At 36.2% G+C, this 27,585-nt stretch overlaps 1 protein-coding gene across 3 annotated transcripts in view; it reads right to left on the reverse strand.

The window, feature by feature from the left end:
• ATRNL1 (attractin like 1) overlaps positions 1–27,585 on the reverse strand; it is a 740,683-nt gene that overhangs the window by 685,227 nt on the left and 27,871 nt on the right. For 2 of the 3 annotated variants that reach the window (XM_043475348.1, XM_043475346.1), the window contains exons 2-6: positions 21,936–22,019; positions 20,490–20,603; positions 15,566–15,694; positions 14,029–14,237; positions 733–907 (exon numbers count right to left, since the gene is read on the reverse strand). In XM_043475348.1, the coding sequence (XP_043331283.1) occupies positions 733–907; positions 14,029–14,237; positions 15,566–15,694; positions 20,490–20,603; positions 21,936–22,019 (711 nt within the window). Of the gene's footprint in view, positions 1–732; positions 908–14,028; positions 14,238–15,565; positions 15,695–20,489; positions 20,604–21,935; positions 22,020–27,585 lie in introns of those variants that run through there. The other variant, XM_043475347.1, reaches the window with a different exon arrangement.

Here is a 27,585-nt window from a genome sequence, read left to right on the forward strand (position 1 = left end):
CAACCCTTTTGGGGCATACACCATATGGTACACTGTCCAAGGACATTTCCGAGTGCTTGATGCCCAAGTTGCACCAGTCGTTACATGTTATGAATATGACCCCTGAAAACAACACTGATAATCAAATTATTCTTATTCCCTCTTTTATTGTTATTGAATAGTTCATAAAATACAATCACCAGATGAAAAAAATCAGATAAAGCTGGCATCCATGCAACTCTCCTTATCATCCAATTATGCAAAGGACAATCTTCATTGAGTCCACAGTAAATCAGTAACCTATCTTACAACACTACCAATAAAAGTTTGCAAAGTAAATGCAGAGTAAAAGTTTAGGCAAATTAAAATTTGAGGAAAAAACTGAAAGTATTCTTATATAAGTAATTATACTTCATTCTGAAAAAATAAAAGGTGACCAGGATTCACAAAGGCCAATATAGGCCTGGCCTGGCCTTATTTAAAGCTAATCCTTTCTTATTCAGAATTTAATAAAAGCACTCTAGAAAGTTAATGAAATGTCTACATAGAACAAACATATATGCACAGTGACAAATAACTTTTGGATATACTGAGTTTATATATTCTTGAATCAGTCCCATGTGGAAAACAGATACTATTACAAAGAAAACCATTCATAAATCGGCATAGCAATAAGACATTTAGGATAGTCTTCATTATCCAAAAATACCCAGCTTAAAAAATAGATTGCAAAAATATGGGGAAAAAACTTACTTCAAGACCATTTGAAAAGAACTGTAGTTAAAAGTATATCCACCGATCACCCACATAAATTTCCCATGTAAAACAGCTTTATGGGAAGCCCGACCTACGGAAGGACTGAAGGGTTTAACATTTGGCAGAATCCAGTAAGACTCAGTGGAAGGAACATTCAAAGAACAATCCGGACCTATTTAAAAGAAAAATCAAACAATGCAGTGCATTAAACAAAGACCTTCAACTACAGAAATAGAACATATGGGTTAAGAGAATTTAAGAATTCAATGCTCATCATATTAATAAATATAATATATATAATAAATAGTCTGAAATATAACTTACAGGAAAAACTCTAACAGCAAATGTAATGCTTACAGGAGGAAAAAAAATCATAAACTCAAATTAGACTTGAGTATGTTCAAATATATATCACGATTTGAAAGAATTCTTTTAATAATATAAATTTCAGATTTATTTTAGTATGCTAATATTCTACTTGAATATTAGAATGGAAAATGGAAAACAAAGTATTCAAAACCCAGTTCTGTCACTAAAAGTGTGATCTTGGGAAAGTCTGTTTCCCTCTGCCACCATCAAGCCTTCATCTATAAGACAGAAATATCTCCTAAGGCTTATTATAAATATTTAATTTTTTAAAAAACAGAAATTAAAGCATTTATAAATTGTAGCACTTTCTGTTTACAACTGTATTAAAGAAACACAAAAATAAAAATTACATTTTTTCTTAGCAGCATTCTTATTAAGAACAACCAAAATTGGCATTGGTAGGGAGGTTTACTGTCCACAAACTAAAAAAAATTATTATGCATAATAAAAAAAATTAATGAGTACAGGATAACTTAAATACTGCAAGTTGAAAACACTGTCTTTTCCTATCCACATTCACTATGTCGCTCATGAGTCTTGGTTCATCATCTGTAAAATGTAGCCGACTAGACTAGATCAGTGTTTCTCAAACTTCAGTTATGGAAGGAATGCTCCTAACGGAAATATATTTATTTTCATCAAATTTAAGGGCTCATAAACTATTTTAATTCTAATGAAACTAATAGAAATATATTATGTTCAAAGTTATTTTATAAATATAAAACCAACATAAGCTTTTAAATTATATTCATAAAGAAGCTTATAAAATCAGTAAAATTAATATTTGGTTAAAATGATGGATGATGTTGTTCTGCTCAAAGTTAATTCATTAGACTCCAGTTGAAAATGGTATTAATGCTACAGCACCTTTTTTACACAACTTTAAGATACTGTATTATTTTCACAAAACAATTCTCACAGCACTTTTCTTTCATCTACCATTTATTTACAAACCTAATTTATAAAATAGACCATAACATCATTTGACCTCAACTTATCACAAAAGTATCAGCACATTTTATTATACCTTTTAGCCTATAATAAGAATATTACTTGGTCCTAACTCAACAGTCAACACAAATGCTGGCACTGAAATCAAGTAGCATTTTTACACAATTATGAAAGCAATGATTTCTTATCAAAAAAGTTTTAGATCACTGAATCACAAAATTTTACAACATTCAAACAGACCCTAATTTCAGAAATATTAACCTTTACAGTTTTTATTTGCTTATTTATTCACTCACCCATGCATTCATTCATTCATCTTCAAAGTCCTTTTCAAGGTTTACATTCTATGAGTCTGTATTTTTCAGGTAAAAATTAGGTAGATCACCTCTTTGATAACAAAAAAATCTTTTAAATCAGATACAGAAAATTTTACCATTTCTAAGTGAAAAGTCAATGAACTACACCTTAGTAAACAAAGAAATTAAAGGAACATGTTGATTTTTTTTAAGTTAAAACTACAATTCTAAACCACTGAGACCTCATTTAACTCAGGTTGGCAAACAACAGTCCATGAGCAAAATCCAACCCAATAGATGTTTTTGTAAATGAAGTTTTGTAAGAACACAGTAAGCTCACTCAGTTAAGTATTACTGAAGGCTGCGTTTGCCATACTTGGCAGAGTTGAGCAGTTTTAAGAGAGACCATACAATTCACAAAGTCAAAAATACTTCCTATATGGTCTGTTACAGAAAAGTTTGCCAACCTCCTAATTTAACTGAAAAGAAGTAAGATCATATGGGCATTATACATAAGTGTTATACCTACTGGTTTGAATGCTAAATGCTGTTTTCTTTAAAAGAAAAATGTAGATTTAAGTCAGGAATAATAAACTAAAAAGTATAAAATGTTAATAATAGGTTAATCTGGGTAAAGGGCATTTGTATATTCTTTGTACAATCCTTGTTCTTTCAATGTTACTATAAATTTGAAACTCTTTCTAAAGAAAAAGTTAAAAACAAGTCTACCGCCTAAAGGCACAGAGTTGGAAACAGTCAAATAATACGTAGTTTTGCCTGGCAGAGGTTGATAGAGAATAATGGCATGTAAACTTCTTAAGATATTTAAATCAATAATACATATATGAAGTCCACACTAAAACAAAATAGTTCAGAGCAAGCCTGTGGTAGGCTAAATAATGAGCCTCAAAGATAAAGCAGGTTCTAATCACTAGAACCTATGACTCTTACCTTACCTGGCAAAAGGGACTCTGTAGATATAATTAAGGATCTTGAGCTGGGGAGTTATCTTGGACGAACCAAGTGGGCTCTTCATGTAATCACACATGCCTTTCTAAGAGAGATTTGACTACAGATGGAGAAATCAACAGGACCACTGAAGCAAGATGCTGTGCTGCATGCTTTGGAGATGGAAGAAGGGGAAAAAGCCAAGGAAAGCAGGCATTGCAACTCTATTACTAGAAAAGTCAAAGATGCAGATTCTTTCTTAAGAGCCTCCAGAAGGAGTGTGGTCCTGCCAACACCTTGATTTTGGCTCAGTGAAACCAATTTCAGACCTCTCACCTCCAGAATGTCAAGAGATTAATAAGTATATGTTAAGATACCAAAGTGAAAGTGAAAGTCACTCAGTCGTGTCTGGCTCTTTGCGACTCCATGGACTGTCCATGGAATTCTCCAGGCCAGAATACTGGAGTGGGGAGCCTCTCCCTTCTCCAGGGGATCTTCGCAACCCAGGGATCAATCCCAGGTCTCCCACATCGCAGGCGTATTCTTTACCAGCTGAGCCACAAGGGAAGCCCCAAATCACTGGAATAGGTAGCCAATCCCTTCTCCAGGGGATCTTCACTACCCAGGAATCAAATCGGGGTCTCCTGCATCGCAGGTGAATTCTTTACCAACTGAGCTATCAGGGAAGCCCCCGTTAAGACACCAAGTTTGTGGTAATTTGTTACAGCAACTGTAGGAAACTATTGGAAGGACTGATGCTGAAGCTGAAACCCCAGTACTTTGGCCACCTCATGCGAACAGTTGATTCACTGGAAAAGACCCTGATGCTGGGAGGGATTGGGTCAGGAGGAAAAGGCGACAGAGGATGAGATGGCTGGATGGCATCCCCGACTCGACAGACATGAGTTTGAGTAAACTCCGGGAGTTGGTGATGGACAGGGAGGCCTGGCGTGCTGCGATTCATGGGGTCGCAGAGTCGGACACAACTGAGTGACTGAACTGAACTGAACTGAATGCTAATGACTAAAATTTTTTATTTAACTTATGTAAGATAAATACTGTTATTTAGTACAAGAAATTGGATTTTAGAGATTTTACAAATTTTACTCTGCAATCTGGAATATCTACTTTTCTATGTAAAACAGCAACTTTTTCCTCTCTTCGTTACTACCGTATTTTCTATAACTTCTAGAAGGAATGGTTAACAGCCAAACTCTACAGATTGTCATTATTTTACTCTAAATTAATAAGCTTATATACAGAATGAAAGATTTATGAATATGACTTAAAAGTTTAAGGAAAATTAGATGTCTTAATTTGTAGCTTTCTGTACTCTACAACTAAAATGATTAAAAGAGTAAATTTATGTACTGAATGTTAGTTAAAAACACAAATAGCTATAAAGAATGCATTATACACACAAAGGCTCCACCACCCATTAAATATCATTGAAGGCCACCCAAGACTCCCATTTCATAAAAACACACCCATGAAAAATCCACCACTTTATTATCTGGACACTTATGGAATATCTCTGCATAATTCTCCCTGTATAACTTTCATCCATCAATATGGGAATCTCCTCAAGGTAAGCAGATTACAGCTCTCTTGAAAAAGATGTACTAAACTAATTCAAGTTACAGTGTGTTTTCATAAATATTCAACATGCTACCTTTTCCACAGGTTAATCCAAAGAGCAAAAATGAATTTCTAATGATGTAACTTTTGGCACTAGTGACAGGCTACTGAGAAACAAATTTTTGAGGCTATTCTATAACCCAAAGTAGAATTATACTCTGCTGCTGCTGCTGCTAAGTCGCTTCTTCAGTCATGTCCGATTCTGTGCGACCCCATAGACGGCAGCCCACCAGGCTCCTCTGTCCCTGGGATTCTCCCGGCAAGAACACTGGAGTGGGTTGCCATTTCCTTCTCCAATGCAGGAAAATGAAAAGTGAAAGTGAAGTCGCTCAGTCGTGTCAGACTCTTAGCAACCCCATGGACTGCACCCTACCAGGCTCCTCCATCCATGGGATTTCCCAGGCAAGAATACTGGAGTGGGTTGCCATTGCCTTCTCCAGAATTATACTCTGATCCCTCTCAAATGTATATCTCCATCCTTACAATCTCTCTTGAATTCTAGACTCAAAATTAAACTACCTACATATATTATCACCTTGTTTCTTTAACTTATATGCAGAGTACATCATGTGAAATGCCAGGCTGGATGAAGCACAAGCTGGAATCAAGACTGCTGGCAGAAATATCAATAACCTTAGATATGCAGATGACACCACTCTTATGGCTGAAAGCAAAGAAGAACTAAAGAGCCTCTTGATGAAAGGGAAAGAGGAGAGTGAAAACGTTGGCTTAAAACTCAACATTCAGAAAACTAAGATCATGGCATCTGGTCCCATCACCTCATGGCAAACAGATGGGAAAACAATGGAAACAGTGACAGACTTTATTTTTTGGGCTCCAAAAATCACTGCAGATGGTGACTGCAGCCATGAAATTAAAAGACGCTTTCTCCTTGGAAGAAAAACTATGAACGGCCTAGATAGCACATTAAAAAGCAGAGACATTACTTTACCAACAACGGCCAGTCTAGTCAAAGCTATGGTTTTTCCAGTAGTCATGTATGGATGTGAGTGTTGGACTATAAAGAAAGCTGAGCACCAAAGAATTGATGCTATCGAACTGGAGTGTTGGAGAAGACTCTTGAGAGTCCCCTTGAACTACAAGGAGATCCAACCAGTCCATCCTAAAGGAAATCAGTTCTGAATATTCATTAGAAGGACTGATGCTGAAGCTGAAACTCCAACACTTTGGCCACCTGATGCAAAGAACTGACTCATTTGAAAAGACCCTGATGCTGGGAAAGATTGATGGCAGGAGGAGAAGGGGACGACAGAGGATGAGATGGTTGGATGGCATCACTGACTCAACGGACATGAGTTTGAGTAAACTCCGGGAGTTGGTGATGGACAGGAAAGCCTGGCGTGTGGCAGTCCATGAGGTCGCAAAGAGTTGGACTTGACTGAGGAACTGAACTGAATTGAACTGACATGACATTTCCACTGGGATGTCTCATAATCATCTCAAACATGTCCAAACCTAAAATCTTGATGCCTCCCTCTCAAATCTGCTCCTTCACCTGTGTTTACCATCTCAGTAAACAGTACTCCCATTCACCCAGTTGTTCAGGACACAGATCTTAGAGCGACTGAGTTCTCTTTTTCTCCCATATCCATATCCAACAAATCCTGGACTGACATTCCTTAGGAATGTAGGAATACAGCCTTTCCAACTGTTAAAATATGGAAATACTTCACTAAGTAGATGCTGCTGGTACCAGGCCTTCCCCTTCCAAGGTGCCCTGGCCCCTCTCTGCAATAATCCAGACTCTTCACAGAAGACAACTGAAGGGGTAATGCCTGACACAGTATGGCTTATCCAGGATCCTGCTGATTGGTTGGTGTCTCAGTGTCTCTACTTTACCAATTATAAACATCTACCAGACTCTACACACAGATCCTTTCCTTTACAACTACCATCCTTGTCCAAGCCACCATCCAGTCTCACCCGGATTACTGAAATAGTCTCCAAACTGGTCTTCTTATTTCTATTCTTCTTCTCTCCCTATCACATTCAACTCCACAATACAACCAGAATGATTAAAAACATAAATCTACTCATCAATTCCCTCAAAACCTTTCAATGATCTCCTATCACACTAAAAATAAAAATCCTAAAGATGGCCTACAACTCCTACATGACTGGCCTCAGTATTCACTTAATGAACGGATGAATGAAAATATCCTTAGGATCACAAAAGATTAAAATGAAGTCAAACCTCGCTTTCCCACTTATTAGCCATGAAATCTTGGACAAATTATATAACTTCTCTAAACTTCATTTTAATCATGGAGATTTTACTTAGAGAACATAGAATCCTGTGTAAATAAAGTAAGGTTGAATGAAACTGTACTTAATATTGAATACTACTATGAAAGCTTCATAATAGTAAACATATTACTGTTATGAAGTTTATTCTCTCATTTCAATATACAAGGAAACTAAGTATAATTAAGTCTACAGGCAAAATATGCTAATGAAGCCTAGCATTACTAGGTATTATAAATATACATGCCAAAAGAAAACAGTAAAATTACAACTAAAACATTTCTATAATCACAGGTAAATCCAATTAAGAAATAATTGCAAAGGACAAAACCCAGAATAAAATACTAGAAAGTTTTGAAAGTTTTTCCAAAGCAATTCCAGAATTACTGAATTACATTCTTCCTTCCTTCTCTCTTTTGCACTGGAACAGTTTTTCTAAGGGAATCTGTCTCTGATGTGATCATGGAAATCAGTACAAAAATTTTATGTGCCTTAGAAAAATTTTATAAAATAATTTTTCTTCCATAAAGAATGATATAAATGTAAAGTCTTTAACTGAGAGAAGCAGCAATTCCTGGAAGGTCCCCTAACTTTATGAATAGATTTATATACTAACTTCTGATGTTACTAGAAAAACTGTAAGGCTCTATACAAAGATGCAGGATGGAAAATCAAGCAGTAAAATTTTCTCTCTCCTAACAAGCGACTGGCATTTTAACAGCATGCTTTGATTTCTCAGAGGAAAAAAAAAATTAGTATGAATAGAGTTCCTTTATATCATTTAAAGCAGGAGAAAGAAACTGCAAAGTAACCCAGTCAAACAAGAGTTTGGGGGAAAAAAATCATGCTCCAGAGTTTTAGACTTCTTTTTGATACAGTTTTCGCTCATACATTTAATTCAAATTTAATCTATGACATCATGAAAAAAATATTTATCTTACTACTAAGGTGAAACATACTAAGGACAAGTTTTTTATTTATTCTTTTTGTAGTTTTTCAACAGGAAATATTAAATAAACATTGCTAACTTTCAGCTATATCAACACAATTCGTTAAGCTGCATTTCTATAAACAACTCTATACTGAACTTTTGGTATTTTAAATAAATCTAGTAACAGAAAATACATATTGTCCTCTAATACTATCTCTGGTGTGGTGTATCAGATTTCTTTGGTTGTAAGCCACAGAAACCAGTTTCAGGGAAATTAAGGAAAAATGGGAATTTGTTGAAAAAATATGGGGAAATTCAAAGAATTTTTAAAAGAGGCTGAAAAGTTACACTTAAAATAGATAGGTATATGGATTTATAATCCCATCAAGATTACTTACAATGAGTGAAAGGCAATCGCCCAAGAAGAAATTGAATTGCTAATAGGAAAGGAAAAAAATATGCTGAGAAGGGAGATGTGAAGAGCGGTACATGTAACTTACTGTAATCACTCCAGAAATAGTCTTGTGATCTAATATGGGCACTGCATCTGAAATTCTCTACAATAAAAGGCAAAATGAGATAACACTGCTGCAATCGTCCTATCTTCTAACATCGTTAGAAAAATCTGATTTGGGTTCTGTATCCAAAGTATTCTAAACATTTTCAAGGCCCATAAAACCAATCTCCAAAGGACAGTTATCAATTTTAGTGCAGTTTAAATGTCCACAGCTGTTCTGACAATATCTGAATTTTATAAAACAATGAATTGTATGAGTGGTAATCACTACAGTAGATCTGTTCCAAGAATACGTGGTTCTCACAGTTTAGGTCAATGATGCTATAACAGTATGAAAAGGAACTGTCCTTCTTTTAGGAAAGATCAGTGCTCTCCAATTACTGTTTTTGTGTTGTGAAAGGCCTGAAACAAAGCTTTACAGACGGTTCTGATTAGTGGAAAATGATAAATACAGAGTGAGCTGGGATTGAGGACAGGATCTGTCTATCCTACCTGTCTAAGCCAGAGGCAATAAAATAACTGGTTTTAAGTTTCTCTGCATTAGCTAAGTTTCTATAAGGACCCTCTGTCTAGCACAGAATAGTCTGTGAATCTTGTTGTAAGCCACAACTCAGTCCTTTGTTCCATTCTCTCTCTCTATTCCCTTCCATCATGATCTCAGCTGAACTCATGGCTTTCAGTATCATCAATTATTTCCAATTTAATATTTTTAAGCCAGTCAGCCCCAAACAGTACAGACCTCTCTCCATTAAACTCCAACTGTCTTTTCAACATCTCCTCTAAGACGTCTAAAAGATATCTCAAACATAACATACCAAATCCAAACTGATCTTCCTCCTAAAGTCTCCCTCATATCAATTGATGACAACCTGATCTTAACCTAAGGTCAAAAAATTTTAAAGTCAATTTTAGTGTAGTTTAAATGTCTCTTTTCTTTCTCATTAAATTTCTAAAGGAAAATGTAAGTTATGCTGTGTACTTATACACACTATCCTAAAGTAACTATGTCCTAATATGTTACATGAATAACCCTGAAAAAAAATTTATGATAAAATATTCATGGATCTGAGATAAAAGATTTCATATTTTTCTAAAACAAAATCATCAAGTTTTTACAACTTGAAAAATGCCATGGAGTCTTAAGTGCGTGCTTTGGTAGTCAATACTGCCACCCGATGGCAAATATTAAAATCTAAAACCAAAGGACAGAAAGAAAATACCTGACCAGACTGCTCAAATTCAAATGTTCACCTCAATATTTAAAATTGTTTTTTCAAGTAAATTTCATAATTTATTAGAGTACTAGTCTACTAAAACATCTGTACTTGAATATCCACGTATCACTAAACAAGCAAACTAAACATTTCTAATTCAATCATGTAAGAAAAAAAGAAAACAAATAATTTGAGTGCCTACTATACAACAGGCACTATAGAAGATGCTGAGGATATAAAGATGATCAAAACATAATTACTCTTTACTTCATGGAGTTTACATTCCAGTAGGAAAGATAATCAAAGAATCACACAAACATAAATGTGGTAGGTGCTACAAATTTAAAAGATGCAGTGCTATGAAAGCATCTAATGGGAGTATCTGACCTGAGAATGTTAAGGGTATGAAGGAGGAAGTGCAGAAATAAGAAAGGCCTTGAAATATTTAGGGACAAAGAACATGCAAGGAACTGAAATAAATCCAAACAAAGTGCAACTTTAAAGAATCAGAGACACTACAGAAAATATCAAATTACCTGACTTACACATTAAGATACCATCTTTTAATCAATAATCTAAAAGGCTGAAAACATCCAACTTCAATCCTTACCTGAGAACTATGACTGAACTAGACTGAAAAGGAATACTGAATATTCATAAAGAATAGGATTAGAAGGACTAAATGACAGAATTGAACAGGATATTCTGGAATAGGAAAGGACCGGGGATGATTTTTCAATGTCCAAGTAATGACCTTTTATACAAAACCTGGTAATCTGTTTTTCAACTCCATAGAATTGGGGGAGGGAATGTTTTGTGGTAATAAACTAAGAATTGTACCCCGAAGCCTGCTGGTTTATCTTTTCTACCTGTTGACTACTACCATCTATTCCACATCGCATAGTTTTTCTGAGCAGACATGAGAGAACTGTTCAATACATTCCTCGTCAATTATGGCAACAATCTATACTTAAAAATATTTTACTTGTATTTTTTCTTTATTTAGAAGATTCTAATCATCTGAACCCCCTTCCTCATTTAGGAAAATCTCTAACAGTGTGAAGTGTGTTCAGAAACAAAATCTATTCCCACACAATTCAGAAGGTAGGGGTAAGACCTAAATTTAGTCAAGTAGATATTACTAAGCAGGCCTTCAAATCTTCATAAGTGATAACAAAGAATTGGGGAGGGTTTAGAACTTCTCTACCCAAGCCTGTAGCATGCAGTATCCACAGTAAGGACACCAGGGGTGGTACCCCAGGATCCAGTGGTGGAGACAGGAATATCCTAATCAAACTTTTCTGTGGCTACATCTTTGCTGGGAACCAACCCACTAGCCTTCTGTTACACCTACCCCTTTCCAACCAAGGTTGTTACAGCCTTCCCATCTCCTTTGTGAGCTACCCAATATCCTTTTATATTAGAGTACAGGTTAAGACAACCAAACGTAAGTTGCTTAAATAAGCTAAAAGTTAATTCTTTTCTCGTAAAACACATTCTACAGGCAAATATGCAAGCGCTACTAGTTACCACAGTTACTGCCATTTACCAGCCATTGTAAAAGATCTCAGTGATGTAAAATTCCCACACAGCAATTCTACTCATATCCTACTGACCTAACAGTGTAATAACCATGCTAGATACAAAGAAGGCTGAGGAATATGGTATGCAGCTGAAGACCATGTGCTGAGAGCTACAAACTCAGTGAATTCTATCACCAAAAAGAAGGCAAGAACAAATCCTGGGAGGCAGAGGTCCCTGACATACTTCCCAATAACTGCCTTTTCTGCTCAGGGAAACCAGAACTGTTTCTGTTGCTTACAGTCAAACCAAAGACTTCCAGGGGTTCTGATTTTTTAAAGTTATGTAAGACAGCAACCTTGAGCCACTCTGATTAGGGAGTTGACTGGGGGCAGGGGCAGGGGAGAACACATAGCTACTTGAAGCTCTGCTTCCTTAAATACAAAATTAGGGATCAGGTCTGAGGCTCAAAGAAACCAGACTATATATCATCTGTTTTGAAAGAAGCAAAATATCCATTTCACCAAGCACTACCCATAAAATATTCATCAGAGATAAATTAATTACTAAGAAGCAGTAACGGTATACAAATGTCTGGTTTCTATATAATGTTTTATAAGTTATAAAGCACTTTCACATTATTCTCATTTTAAAAATATATGTATACATGTGTATGTGTTAATATATATATATATATATATATATATATATATATATATATACACTTCATATTATTACTTTGCTTTAAAAGTAAACATACCCAGGATTTGCTCCCCCATTTCCACTTGCTTTTAGACATTTAAGAGTCAAGAAATTTTATGATTTCAGGCCCTCCTGACAAGAATAATAAAATGTGAAATGCCAATAAACAGAGCCAGAAAAACAACATTTTCAACCAGATTTATATTACAGAACACCCAGAAAATAAAGTATTTTAATGATGGAAGAAAAGAACAAAGGACAGAGATGTTCGTAGAGAATATTTTACAAATATATTTCTCATTTGCTTTTAAGACTGTTGAGATGAGCTGGGGACTAATAGCAGATGAAGACAAGTTAGAAAAAAACCTTGCATATAAGCTATACTTCTATTTCTCAGGCCTTAGCTTAAATATATTCTTGATGTACTTACTAGTCTCTCCAGGGAAAAGGACATTATTTAAGAAATGGAAAGAAAAAAAAAGATACCTCAAGGCACTTTTTAAGGGAAAGGCCATGAATTATTAAAATAGCCACTCAACAAAATACATGCCTCTATAATTAAAAACACTGAGAAATTTGTATCTGTCATAATCATAATAGGGAATCAAATGCAACTCAACAATCACTGATATTTCATATGGTTGGAGTAACTAATTTTTTAATGAAATAACATGTGTTAAAGATGGGCATAATTTATGGAAAGCCTAAAATAATTCCTCCAAATAACTACTCAGCAGACTCAGCAACATTTTTTTAATTTGTCGGAGGAAAGTTAAATATAAGGAGCACATTCTCTTTGGTTTTTACTTCAGTCTGATAGGAACTACTGCTACTACTGCTACACATGACCATGTAACTTTACATTATGTATTTCTTGAGTCAAAGTTCCCCCATCAACAGGATTAATACACAGGATTCTTAATGTGTAAATGTAAGTTGCACAAAGCAAGCTCTCAGTAGGTAAGTACTGGAGGTGGCCAAAGAGTTCGCTGGCATTTTTCTATAACATCATAAGGGAAAAACCCAAACGAATGCTTTGGCCAGCCCAATGTATAAATATATTTTATATAGGCCAGCCCTATAGAAAATAGGACCTATCTCTTCACTTAATTCCACAATGGTAAGATTTATGATTTTATACCCAAATACTTAGAGCTACAACTTGTCAATGTACTCTAAATTTAATGTTTAATAATACATGTTGATAAAAATTATTTAGCAATTCTTCCCTAATTCTTCTTACTTCTTTTGCCACAGCAACTGAAAAACTTTTTAAAATATTCTATGTTCTTTTAAAAATAGCCACAAGGGGTCAGTCTTTCCTAAGAAAGAAGTTTAATATAGTCCAGTACCTTCCAAGATAAGCATCTATTTTTGCAATATGCTATTCATGTTACCCATTATAAATCAAATTTCGATGTACCAGGTGTTAATTTTAACCAAGCCACCAAATCTTTTGAACCCATCAAAAAATTTAAAAAGATCAATAATCATACATCTACAATTTAAAGACCTTCATTTATAACTTATACTTGATTCTCATAATAGCACGTAGACAAAATCTTTACTGATTTTGTGAAAAAAGTGAACGTCGTTCAGTCATGTCCAACTCTTTACAACCCCATGGACCACAGACCACCAGGCTCCTCTGTCCATGAGATTTCCCAGGCAAGAATACTGAAATGGATAACCATTCCCTTCGCCAAGGGATCTTCCCCACCCTGAGATGGAACCTGGGTCTCTTGCATTGCGGGTAGATTCTTTACCATCTGAGTCACCAGGGAAGCCTTATGAAGAAGCAAATTATTAAGAAGTTGACTATTACTGAAATTCTAAAAACAAATATATGAGATTTGGGTGTGCAAACTACAGCAAATGAGTGTAGGTATTATTTGTATTAATATATTAGGTACGTGACTATATGTTCTAAAAGCCACTTACCTTGCCAACTGTCATTGCAGACACACAACTTCTCTCCTGTCAGGTCACAGTAACCGTGATCTGGACTGCCGCAATTGGCTTTACAGTAGGGGATATCACAAGCTTCACCTTTCCAGTATTTATCACACTCACAATACACTTGGCTTGAAACAGAGACACTAGTGGTACACTTCCCGTGACCAGAGCAATTATTAGGACAAGAATTGATTCTGTAAAATATAATTCATATATATTCAAATTTAAGATGACTGGAAAAATAATCTGGGCTGGTATTTTGTTAACTTTATAAATGTTATATGTGTCCATGTGCTTCATTTGACACAGTTTTACAACGTGACTCCAATTCTTTACTCTGTACCTTTTCACCCCTAAGGTGATTCAGGTATACATATCTTCAACTGGCCTCAGTTCATTCAATGAGCTTACTCTGCTTCCAAGACTACAGCACAATGTCTGGTAAATATTCAAGTACTCAAATGCTTTATAGGGCATGAGTACACTTTATAGGAAAAAAATAAGGTCATGAATACATGAAACAGCAAGAGAAGCCAAGACATAAACTGCTTACATGATACTTAAATAGCCTGCTATCACCTAAACACTGTGGTGGACGTTAAAAGGTGTTTATCAGATTTTATTTTAAGCCTCCCTAACTGATTATATTTTACTGTATATTTATTCTCCCTTGTGTACATGCTTGATATAAACAAATTCTATAACAAATTGCTGATTCAAGGATATTTAGGATGTTTTATTCCTCATGAAAAATGCTCGGTTATCATTTTCTACATTCCTGAAGAAAACAAACAAATAAAAAACTGTATCAAATTCTTCTGTGGTCATTGCTAATGAAAACAACCAAAAGCATCTCTGGCTAATTCACTTCACCCTTGGACTTCTACAAAAATTTGCATAGAGAGTTAGAAATAAGAGACACTCAGAAATATTATTTTTCTAATTTTAAAGAGACAGTGGTATATAGCCACTTATCTTATCTCCTAAGCCTCAATTTTCTCATGTGTAAAATGGGGAAAATACTCACTTGACAGAACTGATGTGAAGAGAATTAAAGAATCTTATTGTACATAAAGCATTCAGCACAGTTTCTGCAATAAGACGGACTATGAAAATGTAGCTCTCTTCATTCTTCAGATTAGGTATAAAATATCTTGGAGCACAGAGGGGCAAAGGACAGCTCCCTGAAATCCTGAACATTTGTGACTTAAAGTTACACTAAGTATGTATTTCTTTACTTAATCATTTCCCAACGATTTTTAATTTTGTAATTATTTCAGCCAAACCTAACTTGTTACCACGGTGCCCTGAGGCTTACAAATTATCCTAATACAAGCTGACAGTATTTGGGGGATCATATTATTAAAAATCTTATGTAACTTAGGAAGAGATGCTGTATATTTTGGAATTTAACACCCTAGCCGACTCCTGGCACATAAGACATTTACACAAACAACAAACTCTTTTATGTCAAATTATAACAATCATTATTACAATATCAATTTTTTAAAAAAATACTTACGAGTAAAAAATGTTGAAACCAGTTAGATTATACGCAGCGTCACTAAAAAAATGTAACAGTGCATAGCCAGATGTTGTAACGACTTCAGGCACAGTTTCATTTCCCCGTATTTCAGGAACTATCAAACCACTGAAAGACAGCAAAGTTGCGCACTGTGTATATTAATGTACACATGACTATTAATCACACAAGACTCCTTCAAAATATTCCTGTCATAATCATTAACTATCTATTATATATTACAATGGGCAACAAGAAGAATAAATCTAAAATGAGTTCCTAGTCATTTCTCACCGTTGAGCTCTGCTGCTTCTGCTGACAGACTACCATCTACTCTCAGGCCACCACACTCCTTTCTCTCCTCTCAACACAAGACTGTAATGTCCCATTTCTCCCCTTTGCCCTCTTGTCCATCCTCTCAAAAGACCATAGGGTGCTCTTTTACTTAAGTTATAAGCAAACCTTCATTTAAAGACACCTTGGGAAAGAACTGTTGTTGCTTAGCTGCTAAGTCGTGTCTGACTCTTTGGAACCCATAGACTGTAGCCCGCCAGGCCCCCTGTGCGTGGGATTTCCCAGGCAAGAATACTAGAGCAGTTGCCATTTCCTTCTCCAGGGGATCTTTCCGATCCAGATATCAGTCTGCATCTACTGCACGGAAAGGCAGATTCTTCACCACTGAGCCACCTGGGAAGAACTAATATGGTTAAAATGTCCACACTACCCAAAGCAATACTACTTTTATTTTCTTGGGCTCCAAAATCACTGCAGATGGTGACTGCAGCCATGAAGTTAAAAGATGCTTGCTCCTTGGAAGAAAAGCTATGACAAACCTAGATAGCATATTAAAAAGCAGAGACATTACTTTGCCAACAAAGGTCAGTCTAGTCAAACTATGTTTTTTTCAGTAGTCGTGTATGGATGTGAAAGTTGGACCATAAAGAAAACTGAGCACTAAAAAATTGATGCTTTTCAACTGTGGTGTTGAAGAAGACTCTTGAGAGTCCCTTGGACTGCAAGGAGATCCAACCAGTCCATCCTGAAGGAGATCAGTCCTGAATATTCATTGGAAGGACTGATGTTGAAGCTGAAACTCCAATACTTTGGCCACCTGATGAGAAGAACTGACTCATTGAAAAAGACCCTGATGCTGGAAAAGATTAAAGGCAGGAAGGGGACAACACAGGATGAGATGGTTGGATGGCATCACCGACTCAATGGACAAGAGTTTGAGCAAGCTCCAGGAGTTGGTGATGGACAGGGAAGCCTGGCATCCTGCAGTCCATGGGGTCACAAAGAGTCGGACACGACTGAGCGACTGAACTGAACTGTATCCTTTTCTCCATCTAGAATGTCCTATCTAATCCCCACACTTTGTCTTCACTCTTCTACTGACAATGAAAGACACCATGAAGAATTAGCTACTTCTGAAATCATACAGCACTCTTTTTATAATCTGATTATAACACTTGTTATGTTTAAAAAGTCTGTTTACATGTCATTCACAGGGCACAGCGACTGCGTGGTGATGCAGCCTCCAAAACCTTGGCATTTCCCAACTGACAAGAATGTCTCTGTTATCCACTGTGGGCTCAGAGTTATGCTAGAGGTGACTCAGGATGGGAGCTGCCCACACCAGAAAGACCAACCATGTGACTGATTAATGTGTCGGAGCTTTAAGCCACAAGAAATCCACCTGACTTCCAGAGTCAGAATGGGGCTAGAGACTGAGTTTGACCATGTGGCCAATGATTTAATCAAGCGTACGAAACGCAATTCCCAATTAACTCTGGAAACCTATAACTCAGGAGAGCATCCTGATACACACTGATACATTGGGAGGATAACATCTGTCCTAAGGACACAGAGAGTTTCCCTGGTAGCTCAGCTGGTAAAGAATCCACCTGCAATGCAGGAGACCCTGGTTAGATTCCTGGGTCGGAAAGTTCCCCTGAAGAAGGTACAGGCTACCTAACTCCAGTATTCTTGGGCTTCCCTGGTTGTTCAGATAGTAAAGAATCTGTCTGCAACGTAGCAGACCTGGGTTCACTCCCTGAGTTGGGAAGACCCCCCGGAGGAGGAAATGGCAACCCAGTCCAGTGATCTTGCCTGGAGAATCCCATGGACAGAGAAGCCTGGTGGGCTACAACCCATGGGGTCGCAAAGAGTCGGACACGACTAAGTAAGGACACAGTAAGTAAGCATCTGTGATGCTCCGAGATCTCACCCTATGTGTCTCATCATCTGACTGGTCCTGGTTTTTATAATTTGGAATAAAACTATAATCATAAGTACAGTGCTTTCCTGAGTTCTGTGAGTTATCTAGTTAATGACTGAACCTGAGAGGTTACGGCACCTCTCAATTTGTAACCAGCTGGTCCTGGTGCTGGTGGCCTGGGCACCCCTGAACTTGCAGCTGGTGTCTGAAGTGAGGGCAGTTTGGGGGAGGGCTGGGCACTTAACCTATGAAGTCTGACCCAGCTTCAGGTAGCTGGTGTCTGCAGTGGCCTGTGCCTTACTTCATCCTCCAGGCTTACCGTAGTCTCTGGAACTGGGTAGGTTATCAAACGTTTGTTGAACAATAAATACTCATACAACTGGAATAATTCAAACGTTTAAATTCTGAATTCTTACTAAAGTGAAGTACAAACAGTATAAGCTTTAAGTCAGGAGACTAGCAAGTCTTAATCCTGGCTCTACCGTCTATTAGAAGTAAGACTTGATTTCTCTGGGGCTCAATTCTCTCAACAATAAACGGGGGCTAACAGCACTTCTACAGTGTCCTTATGAGGACGGGATGACATTTAAACTGTCTGGTACAGTGCTGAGAATCAAGTGGATATTTAATAAACATGAACTTTCTATCTCCCTCAGGATAGCTAATAGAAACACTTGCTAATGAAAACTCACTGGTTCCACCTTCATGGTCATACTGAATCCCATCCTGCTAATTATCTAACAAAAGTTTCCTTTAGTATCAAAGAAATGGTTGGTAAGAGCGTTAATGAATCACTGTTAATTAACAGAAAGTCATCACAACTACTAGAAACACAAATAAAAAGGCACACATCTAAATGATAGTCAGCAAATGTAGACAAAGATAGAGGAATGAAAACAGTTATATCTAAATTGCTAAAAATAAATGTATGAACCTAGGATCTTATCTAACTGTTGCAAAAAAATATATCTTACAGTGTAATTATTCACAAAGCTCTGCTCCATTTTCTATCTACTGCTCTTAGATTAAGGGTTACTCAAGAATATCCTTTAAATAACTTTCAAACAACTCAAAAATTAAGTTCTAAAAGTGTCTTGAGCAATAGCAATGTCACAGAGTAAGTGTCTAAGGTCCAAAAGAGTCACTTTAAAACAGTCATTCCAAAATACAATTTCTTACTTGTTTGTCCAAAAAAAAATAATAATTTGCATTCCTGTTAAAACAGAATAACTACAACATAAATAGTAAAAAGAAAAGTAAAATAAAAAGTTAAAGGGAACAGTAAGTTTTTACCCATGTTTAAATTTGTAACAATGACAAAACATATAAGAGACACTGGGTAGGGCATCCCTTGCAGCTCAGTGGTAAAGAATCTGCCTGCCCATGCAGGAGACTTGGGTTCGATGCCTGGTCAGGGAAGATCCCACATGCCCTGGGGCAACTAAGCTCATGCGTCACACCTACTGACTTTGTGCTTGGGAGCCAGGAGCCCAAGTACTGAGCGCATGAGCCCCAGCTACTGAAGGCTGTGCCTCCTAGCGCCCATGCTCCGCAACATGAGACGCCACAATGAGAAGCCCATGCACACAGCTAGAGAGCAGCTTCTACAGCAATGAAGACCCCGCACAGACAAAAGAATAAATAAATAAACTTATTTTTTAAAAAAAGAGACTGCATAAACAACAGAAGTAAGGAATAGCGTAATGAATAACACAACAATCATGCTAGTTAAATTGTACACAAAACCTATCCTATATGCTCAAAATTTTTTCTAATATATTTTCTTCTGTTCATAAAACATTTCATAATAATGTACATACACATTAAACATAAAAAAGACTTTTAAATTGATCCTGAAAATGCTGTGATTTTAAAATTTTTAAATTAAGTCTGACTATCTAACAATAAGATATTTTGAAGCAACCAAAATTTCCAAACTGTGAGAACTAATGCAAACACCTTTATTAAACCACTACATAAAATATAACTTAACCTTTTTTTTTACAGAATTTAAAATTTATAATTTCTCTAAAATAAAAAACAACTATAAAATATATGTCTAAAAAAATAAAATAAAATATATGTCTATTCCCAGAGAAGGAAATGGCAACTCACTCCAGTATTCTTGCCTGGAAAATTCCATGGACAGAGGAGCCTGGCAGGCTACGGTCCATGGGGTCACAAAAAGATAAGACGGAGCGACTGAGCACACACACCATATAAATGTGTGTTCATATATATATATATAATCATGTTATAAAATTTAAACTTATACAATATGTCAATTATATCTCAATAAAGCCAGAAAAAATATATTTTCATTTTCTTAAAAAAAAAAACACATCTATTAATTTCTTTCTCAGTTAGAACTCACGTTAATCTATCCATATAGGCAGTTTTGAAAACATATACAATTCATTTTAAAAATATGAACTATGTATAGAAAGAATAAAAGATATTTATAAATAAATCTATATTTCTGAGACAGTACTTATTTATCTTTGTTATATCAATGTTTACATTATTATACATACACCTAAGTTGACATAGTATCAACAGTCTTATACCAGCTTTGAAATTTAGCCACCAATATCTATGCTAAATTTATTTTTGAAGTACAGATGAGTATATATTTAAAATTAATAAACTACACAGTTACTTTTCTACAACTGACTATAAGTTCACCAATTAAACAAAACTACTCACCTAAGTACAGCTATTAAAGGTGCATATATTGAATCTCCATCATAAACATACATATGATCCCAGCTACATTCTGTAGCAAAATGATTGAATCTTAATCTTAACACTGCATTTGGACTGAAAAAAATTAAAAAATTTTAAAATTAATATGTAATAGTAAAGCATGATCTGAAGAAATCTTAACAATATTTTATTAAAAATCTATTTACATAAATTTAGCTATAAATCCCTAAGTCTTCAGTATAAAAGATTGATAAGAAAAAAAATAAATAAATAAAAGATTGATAAGCAGTCATATACAATTTGTAAAAAAGACATACAACTTCAAAATCTATTAACCAGCCATAGGCATGCATCATCCTTTTCTAAAAATTTAATCAACAAGAAATGTACTATGTCTTAATTAAGGTAAAGATACATAAACTGTAAACTTCATTGAAATTTTATTGACCTGTACACTTAATACAGATGTATTTCATTATATGCAAATTGTACTTAAATAAAGTTGATTTTTAAATTCAGCACTCAAGACTATTCTTATTTCTATCAACCTTTAACTACAGGTACTAATAAGGTCTTCAAATTTAATCAAAACATCTCAGTATGATACACGCCATTTGTTAACAAATAAAGGAGACCATAGGTACAAAGGTAATTAATAACTCTAAAGTTTTAAAAAATCTTTTTTTTTTTAATTTATTTATTTTTTTTTTCCAGTGGGTTTGTCATACATTGATATGAATCAGCCATGGATTTACATGTATTCCCAATCCCGATCCCCCCTCCCACCTCCCTCTCCACCCGATTCCTCTGGGTCTTCCCAGTGCACCAGGCCCGAGCACTTGTCTCATGCATCCCACCTGGGCTGGTGATCTGTTTCACAAGTAACAACAAAAAAAAAATACCCAGTTTTCCAGACTCTTTAAAAATCATAAAACAGTTCAAAAACAACTAATATCAATTCATCTATGATTCATTCATGTGTTTAAATAGATAAATTCAGTCACAACTTAATTACTGAAAAATGCCTCCAAAAGGACAATTAACTCTTTTAGAAAATGTTCTTTTTTTAACACCTTTAGAACTAAAACGATGAACACTATGAACAAATGGCATAATTCAGCATGGAATATTTTTATACTTTCTATGGCGTCTTCAAATTCTATAACAAGCTATTTAAAATAAGCCAAAAATGCATACTTTATTTAATGCCATAGTGACAGAACTTAAAAATAAAATATATGCAAAAATTAAACAAGGGTATTGTAATTTATATTAAATATGATATCTAAAATTTATAAATCCCATTTTAAAATATAGTGAATAATATTTTCCAACAATAAGCAACAGAATATGTAACTTTGAAGCTGTTATACCTTTATAATGTTTTATACTGGTAAGCATTTATCACTGCAGAATAAATTAATTTAACCCAAATTGTATACTTACTAGCCTTCAATTAGCCATGTACATTTAGTTTTATATTTATAGTTAATTGGACCATCTGTTAAATATCCAGAAGGTTCTGTTAACCTAGAAAACAAAATTACAAAAATGATTACCTATAATAGCATAAAACATTTAAAGACACTAATCCAAGCTTCCAAAAAGGAGAATTTGTTTACAACTTAAGAAAATTTTCAAATTGCCGTTTATCTCTCTAAATCTCAAAAAAACTTGTTTTTTAATTTCTTTAAGTTTTTATATGATTGTTTCATTTCACAAACTGGAGAAACACATTGAAAGACTGAACATTATACAGATGGGTTCCATGCTGATGCATAATGAATTCAGTAACACTTCCTCTGCACAAAAATTAGATGGAGGCAAAAAAAAGATAAAACGCACTTTGAAAGATGCAGATCTACGGAGTAGAGAAATAGTATATGTACCTAGTACTTTGGGGGGAGTTTACACTGTTAGCTCTATTTGTTTTTCATGCAGCAAGGTTGCAAAGTAGCTATCACCAGACTTTACTGAATTCTGCTACCTGTTTTTATTATTTTCTTTTACCTATTTTATACCTAGTCCAAGAATTCAATTTTAAAAATAGGGTAAATCAAGGGTTTTTTTAAATTATCCTCTATTTTAAACACAAAAAAGAAAATTAGAAAAGCTTCAGATTTTCAGACTTTTAAAATATTTAAAGAATAACCCAATTCTACTTCATGTTGTTCTCCTTAGCTCCAGCCCACTTATTTTATCAAGAAAAGACAATGTTTTAAATAAAGATATCTTTCCATTTAGCCTTTATATATTTATATAGGCATATAGATACACACGGGCTTCCCACATGGCACTAGTGGTAAAGAATCCGCCTGCCAGTGCAAGAGACATAAGATACGCAGGTTTGATTCCTGGGTAGGGAAGATCCCCTGGAGGAAGGCATGGGAACCCACTCTAGTATTCTTGCCTTGAGAATCCCATGGACAGAGGAGCCTGGCGGGCTACAGTCCACAGGGTGGCAAAGAGTTGGACATGACTGAATCAAATTAGCTCACACACACATATACACAGAAACACACCCTGGGGCTCATCAGTCTTTATACATTCACATATAGATACACACACACACACACACATATATATACATGTACACAAAGTTATCAGGGTCATTATCTAGTTTAAGACAATATTAAATTCTCCTTATAGCAGTGAGTATTAAAAACATTAGGGGGGAAAAAAGCTTCATTTACCTAAACCAGCATTGACATAAAGGTCAATAAATATAAATGTTACTTATAAATCTTTCATAATCCCTGCAAATTACTTTGGGCAAAAAAAGGGGCTAATTCATGCTTGGAAAACTCCAGTGTTCTCAAATTAATCTAACACTAAATTTCCTATGTATCAGGTGTTAGTGTAAGCTCACAATGTTACCTCACTTAAAAATCTCAAAAACACCAAGAAATAGTAAACATTATTAATCCCATCCTACAGATAAGAAAACTGAAGTACATTTTTAACAGGTTAAATAACTTGTCCTGATTTGTCACTTCCAATAGCTCCAAATGAAGTAATTCAAACTTCCACTGAAGATAACTTAAAAAGATAAAAGAACAATTGTTAAATCTTATAAGTAACAGAATGGTAAGATCTACTAAGCCAAGGTCCAGAAGTTGCAAATTCTTTAAGAACTGGGCATGCAGAGTGACTTTTGTTATGGAGAATTTCATCTATTTATTAGAGACTGCCAAAAGGCAGAGAGTGCTTTTAGTAGCCTCAAGGAGAGAGGGGGACAAACGTCAGAAGCAATAACCTACAAAAGTAAGGGCTCAAATAAACAACATGGCACTCTGATCTAGGACATGATGATTTGCTAGTAGGGTGAAGATGTACCAGAAACGAAATCTGCATGGACTGTAACCCAACTACAAGTCATCAGGATGGCAGAAAACTCCAAGACCTACCACTGGCTTAAGGTGAGACTAGAACTACTATTTGGAGAAGGAAATAGCAACCCATTCCAGTATTCTTACCTGGAAAACCCTGTGGACAGAGGAGCCTGGTGGGCCATAGGCCATCGAGTATCAGGCCAAGTCTCCTAACAGAAGATACAAAAACGTTCTCTATAAAAAGATAACATGATCCCAGCCCTCAACTTATTTCTAGCAGTAATTTTTCAAATAAGATGTCTACTATAATCAAAGATAATCAGGTATATGAAGATAGAAGACAACAAAATAACAACCAACAGAACAGCTTCAGAAAGAGATCTGAAGAATTCCTAATATGTGGAGAACATCAGATGTGCCCTACATAATAAACATGATTTACTAACTTCAAAAAGACAACAGACAAGAGTTAAAATTTTGGCATTTAATTGAAGCCATAAAAAGTAACAGTATGTTTGAAAAATAATGGAAATTCTAATTATGAAAACTATATTAATCAAAATTAAGAATCTGATGGACAGTTTTAACAACACATTGTTGTTGTTGTTCAGTCATCCAGTCGTGTCTGACTCTGTGACTCCATGGACTGCAGCACGCCAGGCCTTCCTGTCCCTCACCATCTCCCGGAGTTTGCCCAAGTTCTTGTTCATTGCATTAAACATATTAAACACAGCTAAAAACAGGATGAGCAATCCAGAAGACAGGTCCATAAGAAAATATCCAGACTACAGTAGGATGATTGAGGGTTCAACCCATTAAGTGTGGATCACTCCACCAAGTAAAACTCCGAGGAGATCAGATCCTAGCTAAAGGCAGGAGAAATATGGAATGGGGACAGGAAAAACAAAATCACAGAAATCAATTATGGTCTTTTAACACATTAAATAACACATTAAATAACACATTAAACCCAGATAACCATGAGGGTGTGATCACTCACCTAAAGCCAGACATCCTGGAATGCAAAGTCAAGTGGGCCTTAGAAAGCATGACTACGAACAAAGCTAGTGGAGGTGACAGAATTCCAGTTGAGCTATTTCAAATCCTAAAAGATGATGCTGTGAAAGTGCTGCACTCATATGCCAGCGAATTTGGAAAACTCAGCAGTGGCCACAGGACTAGAAAAGGTCAATTTTCATTCCAACTCCAAAGAAAGGCAATGCCAAAGAATGCTCAAACTACTGCACAATGGCACTCGTCTCACACACTAGCAAAGTAATGCTCAAAATTCTCCAAGCCAGGCTTCAACAGTACATGAATCGTGAACTTCCAGATGTTCAAACTGGGTTTAAAAAAGGCAGAGGAACCAGAAATCAAATTGCAAACATCTGTTGGATCACAGAAAAAGCAAGAGAGTTCCAGAAAAACATCTACTTCTGCTTTATTGACTATGCCAAAGTGTTTGACTATGTGGATCACAACAAACTGTGGAAAATTCTTGAAGAGATGGGAATATCAGACCACCTGACCTGCGTCCTGAGAAATCTCTACGCAGGTAAAGAAGCAACAGTTAGAACTGGACATGGAACAACAGACTGGTTCCAAATTGGGAAAGGAGTACATTAAGGCTGTATGTTGTCACCCTGCTTATTTAACTTATATGCAGAGTACATCATGAGAAATGCTGAACTGGATGAAGCATAAGCTGGAATCAAGATTGTTGGGAGAAATATTAATAACCTCAGATATGCAGATGACACCACTCTTATGGCAGAAAGTTAAGAAGAACTAAACAGCTTCTTGATGGAAGAAAAAGAGGAGAATGAAAAAGTTGGCTTAAAACTCAATATTCAGAAAACTAAGATCATGGCATCTGGTCCCATCACCTCATGGCAAATAGATGGGGAAATAATGGAAACATTGACAGACTTTATTTTGGGGGGCTCCAAAATCACTGCACATGGTGAAAGAAGCCATGAAATTAAAAGGTGCTTGCTTCTTAGAAGAAAAGCTACGACCAACCTAGACAGCATACTAAAAAGCAGAGACATTACTTTGCCAACAAAGGTCCGTCTAGTCAAAGCTATAGTTTTTCCAGTAGTCATGTATGGATGTGAGAGTTGGACCATAAAGAAAGCTGAGTACCAAAGAACTGATGCTTTTGAACTGTGGTGTTGGAGAAGACTCTTGAGAGTCCCTTGGGCTGCAAAGAGATGGAACCATCCTAAAGGTTCGATCCTAAAGGAAATCAGTCCTGAATATTCACTGGAAAGATTGATGCTGAAGCTGAAACTCCCTCCAATACTTTGGCCACCTGATGCGAAGAACTGACTCACTGAAACAGACCCTGATGCTGGGAAAGACTGAAGGCAGGAGGAGAAAGGGATGACAGATGATGAGATGGTTGGATGGTATCACTGAATCTATGGACATAAGTTTGAGTAAGCTCCAGGAGTTGGTGATGGACAGGGAAGCCTAGTGTGCTGCAGTTCATGGGGTCACAAAGAGTCAGACATGACTAAGTGACTGAACTGAACTGAACACATTAAATAAGTATCCTAACAGCTTTGAATAGTGTCTATTTGATACAAACACACCCACATCTTCTCTTTCCTCCACATTTTTATTTACAAGTTGTTGTAAGTTAACTTTACAGTTTAGACTTTAGTTAATGTATGCCTATGTCTGAATATGAAGACCAAGTAATACAACCAGTCATGGATACAATGATTCCGGAAACTGTTTCCTTGTTTTGGACAAAAGATGAGAACTTCTTCACTTAGAAAAAGTATATATTCTTAGGTAGAAACACAGCTTTGTTGGTTGTTGGGGAGTTCATATGTGTTTAGAAGGATGCATACAGAAGAAGCTGACTAATTAAAAGGCAGACTGTATCAGTTATCCATTGACTCCTACTTCAAAATTTTGCCTACTCTGTGAAAATGGATCTAGGCCCTTTGAACAATTTTTTTTCCAGATGGCAGGACACTAAGCCTGCAGGCTTTCTCAACAGAGCACACTGGAGACTTCAGGAGGAAAGAGATCTGCCTCCTTGGTTCCAATGGACTCACTCAACAAGCTTCTGCCCCTTGCTGGCTTCTGCAACACTAGACTCCTGCAGTGCCTGATGGCCGCCAGCACCCAGCCGCCAACAGCCGCCCCCAGCACTTCCCCTCAGGTAGTTCTGCAGAGGAGCACCTCCAGGGAGACACCCCTCCGTCAACAGCTTTCCCCGGAATCCTGTAAGGAACCACAGTAAATTTCACAGGTAGAGCTTTCCAGTGACTCTTCTGCCAAACAAGCCAAGTTCGCTCTCCCAACAAGGTCTGGATCTCAGGCCAGGTTCCAGGGACTCCCACTTATGTGCTCTATCACAGACGTAACGTGGTAGGCACTGATCCTTGTATCTACAACTTCCATATCCTGCAGAGTTCTCTTTATTTCTTGGAAAAGACCTTGTTACTGGGAAAAATTGAGGGCAAGAGGAGAAGGGGATGACAGAGGATGAGATGGGTGGATGACATCATCGACTCAATGGACATGAGTTTGCGCAAACTCCAAGAGATAGCGAAGGACAGAGAAGCCTGGTGTGCTACAGCCCACGGGATCACAAAGAGTCAAACACGACTGAGTCACTGAACAGCAACAGCCAATTTCTCATTGCTCCAATCCGCGTTACAGTCTCTAATCCTTTACATTAAGCTTTTCCTACGAAAATTCCTCTGTGATTCTCTTTCCTGATTGGACCCAAGTTAGTTAGTGTG

The sequence above is a fragment of the Cervus canadensis genome, chromosome 8, assembly GCF_019320065.1.
Source record: "Cervus canadensis isolate Bull #8, Minnesota chromosome 8, ASM1932006v1, whole genome shotgun sequence".
Taxonomy (NCBI): domain Eukaryota; kingdom Metazoa; phylum Chordata; class Mammalia; order Artiodactyla; family Cervidae; genus Cervus; species Cervus canadensis.